Source organism: Nomascus leucogenys, chromosome 18 (genome assembly GCF_006542625.1).
Source record: "Nomascus leucogenys isolate Asia chromosome 18, Asia_NLE_v1, whole genome shotgun sequence".
Lineage (NCBI taxonomy): Eukaryota > Metazoa > Chordata > Mammalia > Primates > Hylobatidae > Nomascus > Nomascus leucogenys.
The window spans coordinates 55,796,082-55,810,756 of record NC_044398.1 but is presented as its reverse complement, the minus strand read 5'-3'; the positions used below and the strand labels follow the sequence as shown (position 1 = coordinate 55,810,756).

The window sequence follows — 14,675 nt, the reverse complement described above, 5'->3', positions numbered from 1 at the left end:
CAATGACTCTTGATTTTACACATGAGTGTACTTGTTTTTTCTTTCTAATTCCGAGGTCAATGCTGAAAATGTAACTGAGAAAAGCTAACTAACTGTATGTATTAGCTATCACAGACAAAGAGCACACTTACACTAATTTCCGTAAATGAGAAACTGCTATTAAATCTTGAATTAAAGTCTTGGTCTACATTTTTTGGTCGAATATAATTACAGATTTGACCTAACTGAGAGCGCCTTAGTTTAATAAAGCCATTATTGCCTATTATTTCAGAAAGAAATAGTGTTCTCACTTTCAGGAGACTTACAAATGATCCAGCCAGATCTCAGCACAACCCTTGGGCAGCACCTTTACAGATGAAACACTTCTGTTCCTGCTTAAACCAATAAACATTATTTTTATTGACAGTTGTATAACACTGGAACATAAATAACAGTCTGCTGAAAGTATTTTCCTATTTAGTCCAATTTCAGTGTATTTGTAATAGACAGTGGGACACTCCAGCAAAGCTGTTTACAATGGTATTTTGAACATCATAATATCATTTTCCCATTGCCTTCCATTAAAAAAAGATCAATAAACTACAGTAAAATATTTTTCATGAAAGAATTTATGATGGTGACCCAATCTATAGCATGCAGAGTAGATAGTTTTATGTTTCTTGGAATTGTTTCCAACTGTTTGCATTACCTTTGAAACATTTTCCTAAATCCAGGAATCTCTATTATCCACTCACTAGCAGCTATACCTCCTTTCTCTTATAACCTGCTTTCCCATGGACAGTTACTATATGCCTCAGAATCTCTTAATAACAACCTGGAGTATCCAATTTGTATCCCTTTATTTTCGTTATTATCTAGATATTTAGAATGTTAAGAGAGCTTGTGTATAGAAGCATTATTTTTCTATGTGTAAAATATGTAGCTCCTAAAATTTTCCTGGAGTTTGATATTTTATAGTATTTGAAGCTTTTACAGTTTCCCGGCACTGGGAGAATAATTTTATGTATACTTATTTTAATAAAATCTAAAGATATTATTTTTATCTCAAAACAATAGTTTGAAAATTAGATGGTAATCTATGTCCCCACCCTGCAAATAGAAGATGATCAGCCATGAAGTATAGTTGTAATTATTTTAAAATTTAAAACTCAAACTCTTCTAAATGAGTTGCAGCCAAAAAGTATATAATTTATTCTCAATTGTATCAATTCCACAAATATAGTATTCATATTTCAGCCTTCGCTATTACATTCGTACACCATTATTGTGTCATACACTGTCAACTTCCATTTTCTGAGAGGCTTTTAGTTTGCGGCTCAAATGGCAGTTATCCCGTTTCCAAGAGAAGCGTTTTTTTCACAATAGCCCTCATGCTGAATTTCCACGATAAATATGTAGCCAAGGTTTTGGTTTTGTTTGTTTGTTTTCTGGTTTTCTTCCATCAGAAAGGGAGCTTAGCAGTAATCAAACTGTGATATAACGACTGAAGTTCTCTGGAATCACCTATCTCATATTAGAATTCTGCATGAGAAATGTACATACCTTGTCAAAAGTATTCTCATGCTGCTGCTATAGTGGTGGTTTTTGTCCTTTGTCTTAATTTTTCACTGTGGTGTCATCATTATGGTATAGAACATGCAACAGAAATGATCCCTGCTCCCCAGAAATTTACACTTCAAATCAAGGGGAGCACATACCAAGGACTGGTCAATCCTGGGCATGAATTTGAATTGGAACAAATGCCACTGTTCTTAAGGGCCAGTGAGCACCTAGAACATGTGTATGAGGCTCAGAGTATTGATCTAGAATCCTGAAGATTCACTCTGCTTATTTATGTGTGCCTATTTGTATTTTGGATAAGCTTTCTTCATCCATTAGAGCAGCACATCTGACTATTAACTGAACTAAAGTTCTTTTAATAGTTTTTTTTAATGAGCTATTACTATTTATTTCTGTAGAAGGATGAGCTTTTACAGGCATCATTTAGACACGCATCCATGGGTTTAGAACTGAATGTCAGAAGTCGTTTTAGAAGCAGGAAACTATTACTATTTACAGCACATAATGGAAACAATAACTGCAGTTATGGCTCTAGCTTCTCTTGCAGAAAGTAATGTGTATGACTCTCATCTCCAGCTGTTCACATTCTAAAGTTTACAGTGTTTGAGATTTTAAATGTGGCCTCCAACACATAATTTGTGGCAATTACAAAGAATAAAAATTCACTTAATATAAAATACCTATATTTTCAAAACTTTTTACATTATAAAGTAAAAACCAGTCATCTGATTTTTAAAAATGTGTGGACAATTAAAAATAAACCCCTTATCAGTGTCTTCACATTGTTTTGCTTAAAAGTGTGAATTATTATTTTAAGTTCAACTTTCTTCCCTATTAAGTCATATGTGTGCAAATGGTAACATTTGTCCCATTTTAGCTCTCCAAGTGATAAGCATTTCCTTTAAGTGTCAAAGCAGCCAAATACATTTGAGAAGCCCTTAATATGACAAATCTTCCTTTTTAAGTGCTTGACCAAGTGTTAAGTTATTAAATATTCCTTAAATGTTTCACACACTGAAGATGGCAGCTGATGTCCACGTGGTTGGGTGGTTGGAGGTATTTCGGGGCCCTTGCAGCAGCTCCAGGCTGTGGACCTGTTGCTCTTCTCTCCCTCTGGCTTTGCAGACAGCCTCTTAGGCTCTGTGTTCCTCATCCCTGCTAAGCAGCTGCATAGCACACTTAGTCTGTTTCTCTTTCATTGGTGAAGCTTGGTCGACAACCTTAATGTGATGTGGGGATTTGTGGTACTTATTTTGATAATTTAATGATATTCTTAAATTTAAAAGTTTTTTTTTTCTTTTCTGAGTTAGGGTCTTGCCCTGCTGCCCAAACTAGAGTGCAGTGGCACTGTAGTTGTATCAAGACTCACTGTAGCATCGAACTCCTGAGTTCAAGTCATCCTACTACCTCGGCCTCCTGAGTAGTTGGGGCCACTGGCGTGTACCACCATACCTGGCTAAATTTTTAGAAGTTTTGATAAAAAGTAATTCTCAGTGAAATACATAGTTAGAAGTCTAGATCCATATGATAGTACTGTCAGGTTAGAGCATACTATTGACAAACCAAAGTACAATTTTTTGGTAAAGATTTAAACATGACAGTAATGGAAAAATAGTTTAAGGTGAAAGAGATCCTGATATATAGAACACTGTATTTCTGAATTTCTAATCCGAATGCCTCCTTATTCTAAGCTGATACCTATTAATAGAATATAAATTTGTAAAATCCTTTATGTCTCTTAAATAGTTTTGAGAAACAGGTATCATATACAAAAAGTGACTAAATTGGAATTTTCATCTTAGCATGCATTAGTATATATTTTTTTCTGAATAAGGAAGCTGCTGTAGGGAGAAATATTCTAAAACTCATCTCTTCAAATTTTAATAAAATGTATGTAAAATAAAACATGAATATTTTATTAGGAATTATCCAAAATACTTTCTCATTAGGTTATTTGTCAAATTCTGAATTAATGACTTGTGTCATCTCAAGTTAATGATGGCCAGCATTCTCTGTGACTTGTTATTAACATTAACATAAAAACTAACAGGATCATCAATATCAGCTTCAAGTAGAAAATACAGGAAGAAATAGATTTCTTTTCTTTTTTTTTGAGACAGAGTCTGGCTCTGTTGCCCAGGCTGGAGTGCAGTGGCGCAATCTCGGCTCACTGCAAGCTCCGCCTCCTGGGTTCATGCCATTCTCCTGCCTCAGCCTCTCCGAGTAGCTGGGACTACAGGCGCCCGCCACCATGCCCGGCTAATTTTTTGTATTTTTAGTAGAGACAAGGTTTCATCGTGGTCTCGATCTCCTGACCTCGTGATCCGCCCACCTTGGCCTCCCAAAGTGCTGGGATTACAAGCGTGAGCCACCGCACCCGGCCGAAGAAATAGATTTCAAATCATAAATCTTATTTCACAACAAGAGTTCACATTTTTACAGGACATGTATTATCACCATTTTTTAGAATTTAAAAAAGTTATTTCATTAAAGCATTATTAAAAATATGTGTATATAGAAAGAGAGAGTGAAAAATCATCATGATGAAGCATTAAACACCATGTAAAGGGTACACAGGAGTTCTTTGTACTATTCTTGAAATTTTCTGTAAGTTTTAAATTATTTCAAAATGAAAAGTGGCAAAAGTTTTTTTTTTTTCACTGTAATAAACATAAAACATACTCAGTTCATCCTGAGTTCTGGTAGCACCCTTACAGAAATCTTACATTTTCAACTTTTAAAATCTTTCTGTTTGATAAAGGAGGATTTTTGTCAATGGTTAGAATAAGCAACTTCTTCTCAATGGTTTCTCTCTACCCTGGGCAGTTTTCATGAATAGGCACACTCATTTGAGCAAGGGTGAGTAAGAGTTCTTTTACTAAAATACAGACTTCAGGGACTATATGTGTCTATGTAGCTTCTTTCCTCTTGCAAACGTTCTGTCCACAGTCTTAACCACATTTGTTCATTGAGTTTCATAACATATCCAAGCAGTTGTGCATTCTGAAATATTAGAACTAGAAGAAACCTAAATAGATTATCTATATTTCATTGATTAAAATGACTCCCTCTCCTCAACTGTGATTTGCCCAAGGTTATAGGACAGTGAGTAAGGGGCTTCTGACAGCTATCCATGGTTTTTCTCATGAGCAAACAAGTAAGCAAGGACCAGGGATCTAGTAAAGTAATATCCTGTGCAGAAGAAAAAGGTGCTCTTTCCTTCTTTTCTTTCTAAGTAGATAAGAGCACCTTTTTCTTCTTCATAGGATATTACTTTATTAGAATAATCTATTAGATTACTAATTATTAGGTTATTATTAAATCATAAATATAAATTATTAATTATTTAATTATTAGATTATTTCTATTGGATTAGAAAGAAGGAAAGAAAAGAAGCATAGGTCAGTCTTAACATGAAAAGCCAAGAAGAATCAACATAAGGCAGGACAGAAGAAGGCAGGAAATCCCAGGGAGCACTGAGGCTGGCAGCAGAGGCCGGCAAGGGTTGTGACAGCTGGAAACCCCTCACAGGAAGGAACTAGAACTAGAAGGTGGAACAACTGAAAAGGAGAATACAGCCACAAGCAAAGAAATCTCAGACCTGATTTTAGGGTTGGAATGGAAAGGCAGAGAGCATCTTTGCCATGTCCTAAAGAACAGAAACTCGACCGGGCGCAGTGGCTCACACTTGTAATCCCAGCACTTTGAGAGGCTGAATCACCTGAGGTCAGGAGTTTGAGACCAGCCTGGCCAACATGGCGACACCTCATCTCTACTAAAAATACAAAAATTAGCCAGGCATGGTGGTGGGTGTCTGGAAAGCCAGCTACTCGGGAGGCTGAGGCAGGAGAATCGCTTGAACCTGGGGGCCAGAGGTTGCAGTGAGCCAAGATTGGGTCCACTTCACTCCAGCCTGGGTGAAAGAGCACAACTCCATCTCAAAAAAAAAAAAAAAAAAAAAAAAGAACAGAAACTCTATCTTTCTGATCTTTAAATTCTACCTTCCCCAGCCCCACCTACCCCTAACCACACACAGAGTAGGCACTCCTCGAACATGTCTGGAATTTGAGTATATCACATCCTCTGCAGTGATCTGTACAAAGACAGCATCACAAACCCAGGTGAATTGCCAGTGCCATCTCATGATATAAATCTCTTTCTTCCTCCCGTGACCTAAAATGGGTAGGACCATAAAAAAAGTGGACTAAACTTATAAAAATAAGAGATACCGATTTATGACTTGAAAACAAGAAACGCAGGAGAATATTTAGGGTCATATATACCAGCTATTAACATTTCCCCATTCTGAAATATCTACAACTGTGGAACAGTGTCAAATGATGAACTTGCCTATCGGAGAAGGCTATGACATTGTTCCCCAGGTGTAAGTTCTGTGAAAGAACTAACTGTTCCCTGTCACTGCATATACCAGCCTTTTATAAAAGAAAGATGTCACGAGCCAGAGTCCTCAAATCACTTCAATTGGTGACTTTGGAAGAATCTTTTTAAAACTTCGGGCTTGGATAAAACTATCAGAAGGTAATAGAAAGTGTTCTCCTATAGTAAAATGATGAGGTGGTGTGTTGGGGGAGTGGGGAGAAGACTGTTCTAGAACCTGTCTATTCTTTACTTGAGGATGTAGTCAGCCTACTTAGGCAGTGTTTATCTACTGCTATCTAGATTGGTGCTAAGAAATAAAAACACACTAAGTACAGATTGGCTGGGCATGGTGGCTCACGCCTGTAATGCCAGCACTTTGGGAGGCCAAGGTAGGCGGGATCACTTGAGGCCAGGAGGTTGAGACCAGCCTGGCCAACATGGTGAAACTCCATCTCTAATAAAAATACAAAAATTAGTGGGGCATGGTGGCATGCGCCTGTACCCAGCTACTCAGGAGGCTGAGGCATGAGAATTGCTTGAACCCTGGAGGCAGAGTTTGCAGTGAGCAGAGTTCATGCCACTGCACTCCAGCCTGGGCAATGGAGCGAGACACCGTCTCAAAAAAAAAAAAAAAGACCCACACAGTAAGTACAAGTTGATTGGTCTGGTGTGTACTAATGTAGGTGATGAGACTATATAAAAAATAAAATTATTGTTGATTCTTAAAGATTTAGGTAGTACATGGAAGGGCAACAAATATTCATTTCTGAGTGCTAAAGTTATTTGTGAACTAGAAATACAGGTTATTCTATATTTTAAATTATTGCAGACATGGGTAATTTCAGAACTTCAACTAAGGAAACAAAGATTTGAAATAGTTCACTGTTGCGGAATGTCAGGGACCCCGAATGGAGGGACCAGCTGGAGCCGCAGCAGAGGAACATAAATTGTGAAGATTTCGTGGACATTTACTAGTTCCCAAATAATACTTTCATAATTTCTTATGCCTGTCTTACTTTAATCTCTTAATCTTGTTATCTTTGTAAGCTGAGGATGTATGTCACCTGAGGCCCACTGTGATAATTGTGTTGACTGTACAAATTGATTATAAAACGTGTTTGAACAATATGAAATCAGTGCACCTTGAGAAAGAACAGAATAACAGCGATTTTAGGGAACAAGGGAAAACAACTATAAGGTCTGACTGCCTGCAGGGTCAGGCAAAAAGAGCCATATTTTTCTTCTTGCAGAGAGCCTATAAATGGACATGCAAGTAAGGAAGATATCGCTAAATTCTTTTCCTAGCAAGGATTAATACTCTGGGAAAGGAATTCATTCCTGGGGGAGGTCTATAAATGGCTGCTCTGGGAATGTCTGTCGTATGTGGTTGAGATAAGGACTGAGATATGCCCTGGTCTCCTGCAGTACCCTAGGGCTTACTAGGGTGGGGAAAACACCTGCCCTGGTAAATTTGAGGTCAGACTGGTTCTCTGCTCTCAAACCCTGTTTTCTGTTGTTTAAGATGTTTATCAAGACAATACGTGCACCACTGAACATAGACCCTTATCAGTATTTCTGCTTTTACCCTTTGCCTTGTGATCTTTGTTGGACCCTTATCAGGAGTTTCTGATTTTGCCCTTGTCCTGTTTCCTTAGAAGCATGTGTTCTTTGTTCTCCTTTTTGCCCTTTGAAGCATGTGATCTTTGTGACCTACTCCCTGTTCTTGCACCCTCTCCCCTTTTGAAATCCTTAATAAAACTTGCTGGCTTTAAGGCTCAGGTGGGCATCACGGTCCTACCAATATGTGAGGTCACCCCTGGCGGCCCAGCTGTAAAATTCCTCTCTTTGTACTGTTTATCTTTATTTCTCAGCCAGCTGACACTTATGGAAAATAGAAAGAACCTACGTTGAAATGTTGGAGGCCGGTTCCCCCAATAGTTCACCATTATTCTAGTCCATCTTCCCAACTAATGGTACCTCATTTAGGTCTTCCAACTGTATTTTTTATTATTAGAAATCTGACTTCTAACAATGTTCTAGAATTCTGTTAAAAGTCAAATTCTAAGGAACACTTGAAGACTGTAGCTTGTCATATCTCAAGAACCTTCTGATAAGATTATGTTATGATAACAATATCATCATCATGGTGATAGAAGGAAAAATTTCCAAGCTTGGGGCTTACATTCTTATTCAAAATGACTCATATTATTGAAAGGCAAGAGAAGTCTTACTTCATATGCCACAGAGAGGCAATGCAAGAGCAATAGAAGCAGTGTGAGCAAGCTGACAAGGAAGGGTTCTAGACCTGCGGGCGAGGGCTGCAGAAACCATAGCTGATGTTGTGACTGCCCTTGTCAAGTCATTCCACTGAGATCAACACTCAAGAGGATGATTTCCCCAGGAAAGTCACTCAAACGCCAGCTTCATGAATGGATTCCTGTGGAATGTTGTCACATGACCAAGAGGACACACAGAAGGAAATGGGAAATAGACCAGGGAGCAAACATCAACCTGACACCAAGGATGTTTTCAAGAAAGTCCCAGAGCCTTTCCATTCGTTTAACTCTGTCTGATTGCTAGCTTCACAAATCGTCAGCAACATCACAACAACTGATGCTGTAAGGAAGCCTCTGAGTCCAAAACATGTCATGTTTCTTATTATCTGGTTTCAAAACAATAATACTCCTAATAATAGCTGACAGACATTAAGTATGTAGTATGTGCTAAGCATGTATCTACTTTATTTTCCCCAAAATCTATCCTCTTAAGTAAATACATAATCAAAGAAATGCAAATACAGCAATAGGCTACCATTTCCCCCATCAAAAATAGATTAAAAAAATATATATTTTTTGAGATGGAGTTTCATTCTTGTTGCCCAGGCTGGAGTGCAATGAATGGCATGATCTCAGCTCACCACAACCTCCACCTCCCGGGTTCAAGTGATTTTCTTGTCTCAGCCTCCCAAGTAGCTGGGATTACAGGTATGAGCCACCACACTCAGCTGATTTTGTATTTTTAGTAGAGATGGGGTTTCTCCATGTTGGTCAGGCTGGTCTTCAACTCCTGACCTCAGGTGATCTACCCGTGTCAGCCTCCCAAAGGATTAAGAATATTTTAATGAAAATATTCATTGCTGGTGAGGATGCAGCAAGTTAGAAGTGTTTATTATTAGAGTGTAGTTTCTGCAAGCTTTCAAAAATCAATCTATGGCCAGGCACAGTGGCTCATGCCTTTAATCCCAGCACTTTGGGAGGCCAAGGTTGGGGTGTGGTGGGGGAATCATTTGAGGTCAGGAGTTTGAGACCAGCCTGGACAACATGGCAAAACCCGACTCTACTAAAAATACAAAAATTAGCCAGGCATGCCTGTAATCCCAGCTACTCTAGAGGCCAAGGCAGGACAATCACTTGAACCCAGGAGGCAGACATTGCAGTGAGCTGAGATCATGCTGCTGCACACCAGCCTGGGCAACAGATTGTCAAAAAAAAAAAAAAAAAATCAATCTACAAACATGTTTCAGGAGCTGTAAAATGTTCATACCATGTGATCATCTAATCAGTTTTAAGATGAAATAGAAAATACAGAAAAGCTTGATGCACAAAGCGGTACCCCAGAGCATGGTAGAGTGCACGGAGAGTGACCAGTTAAGGAAGGGAAATTGCTGAATTAGGAAGATGAAGGAAGGTCTCTCTGAGGAGGTGAGACCTGAATGGTGAAAGTGAACCTTCATTGTATTACTCATCTGTGCTGAGAAATCTGTGCTTAAATTTGCACCTGATTAACAAGCCATGTGGACGCTTGCAGCCTCTCTCAGCCCATGGTGACCACCCTTCCATGCTGCTGTGCAAGTCTGAGGGCTCAATGTAATCATCTTGAATCTCTCCTGGAATGGCCCTTTGGCCCTAAATATTTAAGCTTGTTGTTTAGGCCAAGCTTCTATGGGCTTTCCTGCCATTGTGCTGCTTCATGACTCAGACTCAAAATTCAATGAAAAACAAGGGAGAGGCTGGGCATGGTGGCTCATGCCTGTAATCCCAGCATTTTGGGAGGCTGAGGCAGTTGGATCACCTGAGGTCAGGAGTTCAAGACCAGCCTGGCCAATGGTGAAACCCCGTCTCTACTAAAAATACAAAAATTAGCTGGGCATGAGGGCAGGTGCCTGTAATCCCAGCTACTCGGGAGACTGAAGCAGGTAGAATTACTTGAACCCGGGAGGTGGAAGTTGCAGTGAGCCAATACCGTGCCACGGTACTCCAGCCTGGGTGACAGAGCGAGACTCTGTCTCAAAAAAAAAAAAAAAAAGAAGAAGAAGAAGAAAAACAAGGGACAACTTTACCCAGGTGTGGGATTTCCTAACATCTACATCTAATGATTTTCCTGAAGAAAATATATATAAAATGATTATCTATTTTCAAAAGGGAACTCAGACAGTCTGAAGACAGTAGGAATTATATTAGCTAAACACTTCAGCTTTAATACAGTTAGTAACTGTGCTCAACTTCTGCTTTAAATGTATATTTGTTTGTTTGTTTGTTTTTTGTTTTTTGAGATGGAGTCTCGCTCTGTCGCCCAGGCTGGAGTGCAGTGGCACGATCTCGGCTCACTACAACCTCTGCCTCCCAGGTTCACGCCATTCTCCTGCCTCAGCCTCCTGAGTAGCTGGGGCTCCAGGCGCCCACCACCATGCCTGGCTAATTTTATGTATTTTTGGTAGAGACGGGGTTTCACTGTGTTAGCTAGGATGGTCTCGATCTCCTGACCTCGTGATCCGCCTGCCTCAGCCTCTCAAAGTGCTGGGATTACAGGCATGTGCCACCATGCCGGTACCTAAATATATTTTTAATGTACAGGGCAGAGAGCAGAGGACTTTCTAAAGAAATAGGAACCTTGTTTCTCCATATGCTTGAAAACAACTAAGCATTTTGGGATCATAACTGCTATATAATACATAATTATTTTAGGCATTATAATTTTGCTATAAGTATTTTATAAATCCTGAGTAATAGCATTTTTTTCTTCCTTGGTTTGCCTGAAGTCCCTAATACTAACAAGTGTCTTGAAGGGGAGCCCATTGTTTTCCAAGCCACTCATCTCTGCTCTGTGTGACCTGACGCAAAAACAGTCAGTGGATTTTGACACAGGCAAATAGAAATGACAAATGCATTAGTTTAGACCTTAACCTCGTGTACTTTCTATATAAACAGACAAAAGTTGTTTTGAACTTTGCAGTTGCCATTTAAACTGTAATATGCTGTGAGCATGATGTGTCTAACAGTAAAATAATTCTAGGTCTACTCACTTCTCCCAAGGTTACCTTCAAATACAAAAGCTGTGAAACTTCAAGTCATCGTTTTCATTTTCTTATACTGGATAAGCTAAATGCCTTTGAGGTTCTCCACCTTTTAGACCATCTATTCTTCTCATTTTTATGCATTAGATTTCATTTTATTTAAAAATATATTTATTTTTCCTGGTGACACCTTTGAAATGAAATTTCAGTTTCATAAGGCCCCACCATAGTGATTAAAAGCTCTGGCTTATCAAAATGTCCCACCTGCCACTGGCTACATTGCAGATGTTCCCAGAAATTTTTCTTTCTCTTTACTATTGTAGTACATTATACATTGTAACTATCCATCGTGTGTTACCTTGCGTTATTTCAAATTATATTTGAACTCTGTGGAGGGCCAGGAGCTTGTTTTAAACTTCTCTGTCATCCACTATAGTGCCTTTGGTATTCAATTAATTAAAGAATATATTAAAATAACAATGAAAATGGTCTGTAATTTAAACATGGGAATGTCACAGAGTGTTCCACTCGAGTCAGTGATTGATTCATATACTTACCCAGGAATGGTTGCTTATCACCTGAGAAGCAGTGACTCCCCCACATGCAAGCATGGCTGCATGTCATAGTTCAGAGGTCACGCATGTACTCTGTCTGGCAGACTTCAGCACTGGGCTGGGTACAGTGTGAAGGCAGAGTCATAGAAGCCAACTGAGCACAAGCCTTCATGTCCCTTTTGTAAAGTAGATCATAGGTACCTATGCTGTGCTGGTACCTTAACCTGACAGTAATTATCTGTGGTTCATTGTTTCTATTTTACACATCTTATATTACACTATACTCAACAGCAAATTATTATTAATATGCCATATGTTTTTACATTGCGAAATGGGGTTTGTTACCCCCATTTAATAGATTAGAAAATAGACGTTTATAGAGTAAGGAAATTCCAAAGGATTTTGTGGCTAGGCAAGTGGCAGAGCCCAGAGATGAAACTATGTGTCCTTGGTTCTAAATCCACTGGTTGTTTCTATAACCCTCTGCTGTCTTGTAACTATGTAAATGTGTGGAATTATGATTGAAAAGTTATATACATGTGCTTGAGAAATTCAGTGGGGAAAGTATACCTCTAAGATGTATCTAGTTAAATATTCTGTGAAGTCTGGAACATAATTTTGTTACTTCTCATTAACAACATATTTTCCTACATCTTGAAAACTTAGGATGTCCATAATTCTAGTATGGAGACTAGAGCTTCTTTTATTACTACCCTGAGTGTAATTAGCTCAGACTTTAAGGAACAAGCAGCTCTGTGGAGAGAAAAATAAAATGATACTCTCAGTTTAAGAGCAAGGTCAGGCCAGGCGCGGTGGCTCATGCCTGTAATCCCAGCACTTTGGGAGGTTGAGGCAGGAGGATCACTTGAGGTCAGGAGTTTGAGACCAGCCTGGCCAACATGGTGAAACCCCATCTCTACTAAAAATACAAAAATTAGCCGGGCATGGTGGTGTGTGCCTGTAATCCCAGCTACTCGGGAAGCTGAGGCAGGAGAATTGCTTGAACCTGGGAGGCAGAGGTTGCAGTGAGCCTAGATTGTGCCAGTACACTCCAGCCTGGACAACAGAGCGAGTCTCCATCAAAAAAAAAAAAAGCAAAGTCAAAGGGAGCAATTTATTTTAATATGTGTAAAGTAAAATTTCAGGTAATTACTATCAAGCTATATATTATTCACAGTTTTAAGTGGTTTTGTCTTTATTATAGAATGAATACCTAAATGAAGATGTGGATGCTAGAATTATTGAATATGAGGATAACCGGCCCCTCTTAGATATGTTTCTGCAAAAGCCAATGGGTTTACTTTCCCTACTTGATGAAGAAAGTAGATTTCCCAAGGCCACTGACCAGACTCTTGTAGGTGAGTTTTCAGTCCAGTGTGTCTGCATGATTTTATGAATAGAGTCTTGTCATTCTGAATGATTTTTTAAATGGCTTTAAATTATCTGGGAGAAAATAGCTGTCACAAAGCCTGCATATTTGACTTTAAAGAAGAGCCTTTGGATTTAATACCTGGACCAGTGCATGTTTATGCTAGGGTAAAATATTTAGTGATAAATTAAGCAAGTTTAAATATTGGACTTCTCCTTATTTTGTGGTGAAGCTCAACCATGGAATCACAGGTTATAAATGACCTTAGAAATTTTCCAGCCCAAAATTAGAAATTGGTGAGCAGGGCAGAAGGACAGCTCTAGAATTGAAAAGAGATAGTTAACAGGTAGGAAATAAATTAATCTGTGATGTTCTGTTCTATTCATTTATTTAATAGAGGCAAATCACTTCAAATACCTTAATAACCTCTAAGTTACAGTACATTAATAAATGTTCATGATAATAATCCTAAGTCATCAAAGTAAGATTAAATATATTCATTTTTTGTGTTTGAGAAAGCAAAGGTGTATAATACATTTTAAAAGATCACCATTCAAGCTGGTTAAAATGAAAATGTCTTACTCCTTAAATTAAAAAAGAAAAAAAACTTTAGATTTTTCAGATATCTGAAAAAAAAGGTTTTAAATGCGGAACATTGTATTCCCTGATGATAGGAGGTATTTATTCTGTATGAGAAATACTTGCAGAAAATGTGGATTCACATCTTTCTGTCATTTACTTTGGGTGACATGCAGAGCCTCTTTCTTACCATTAGGTCTGTAATGTTCCTTCTTTCTGACTCGCTGATTGGCTTAATCTCTCCTCGAATTGGACAATACTAGATGGAAAATAAACTGACCCCAAAGTGGTAAGGAAAATCATTTCATAGCAGTCAGTTGATTTTTAGATCAAACGATCCTTCTAGAATAAGTTATCTGAAGGTGGTAAAATTGTTACAGAAATTCAGCTGCCTTTAAGATCGTGTTTTACTTCTCATGTAATCAATAATAATTTATAGCTCTGCAAGTAGAAAAGAGAGCAAAAACACCAGATTTTTAGGCTCATGGCTTGACATCAAACTGTGTTTTACAAACCTCTTTGGTCAGTCTCAAGTAGTTTACTTCCTCCGTACCAGTGGTTCTCAAAATGTGGTCCCCTGCCCAGGAACATCAGCATCACCTGAGAACTTGTTAGAAATGCGAATTCTTGGATCCCACCCCAAACCTACTGAGTCAGAAACTCTGCGGTTAGGGCCCAGCAACCTGTGTTATAAACCCTCAGCCAGGCGCAGTGGCCCACACCTGTAATCTCAGCACTTTGGGAGGCCAACGCAGGTGGATCACCTGAGGTCAGGAGTTCAAGACCAGCCTGGCCAACATGGCAAAACCCTGTCTGTACTTTAAAAATATAAAAAATTGGCCAGGCATGGTGGCAGGCACCTGTAATCCCAGCTACTTGGGAGGCTGAGGCAGGAGAATCACTTGAATCCAGGAGGTAGAGGTTGCAGTGAGCTGAGATC

General features: G+C 38.8%; 1 protein-coding gene across 1 annotated transcript in view; it reads left to right on the top strand.

The window, feature by feature from the left end:
* The window catches only part of MYO3A (myosin IIIA), a 282,509-nt gene that overhangs the window by 196,465 nt on the left and 71,369 nt on the right, over nt 1–14,675 (top strand). The window contains exon 21 of the mRNA XM_030798007.1: nt 12,992–13,145. Within this exon, the coding sequence (XP_030653867.1) occupies nt 12,992–13,145 (154 nt within the window). The remainder of the gene's footprint in view (nt 1–12,991; nt 13,146–14,675) is intronic.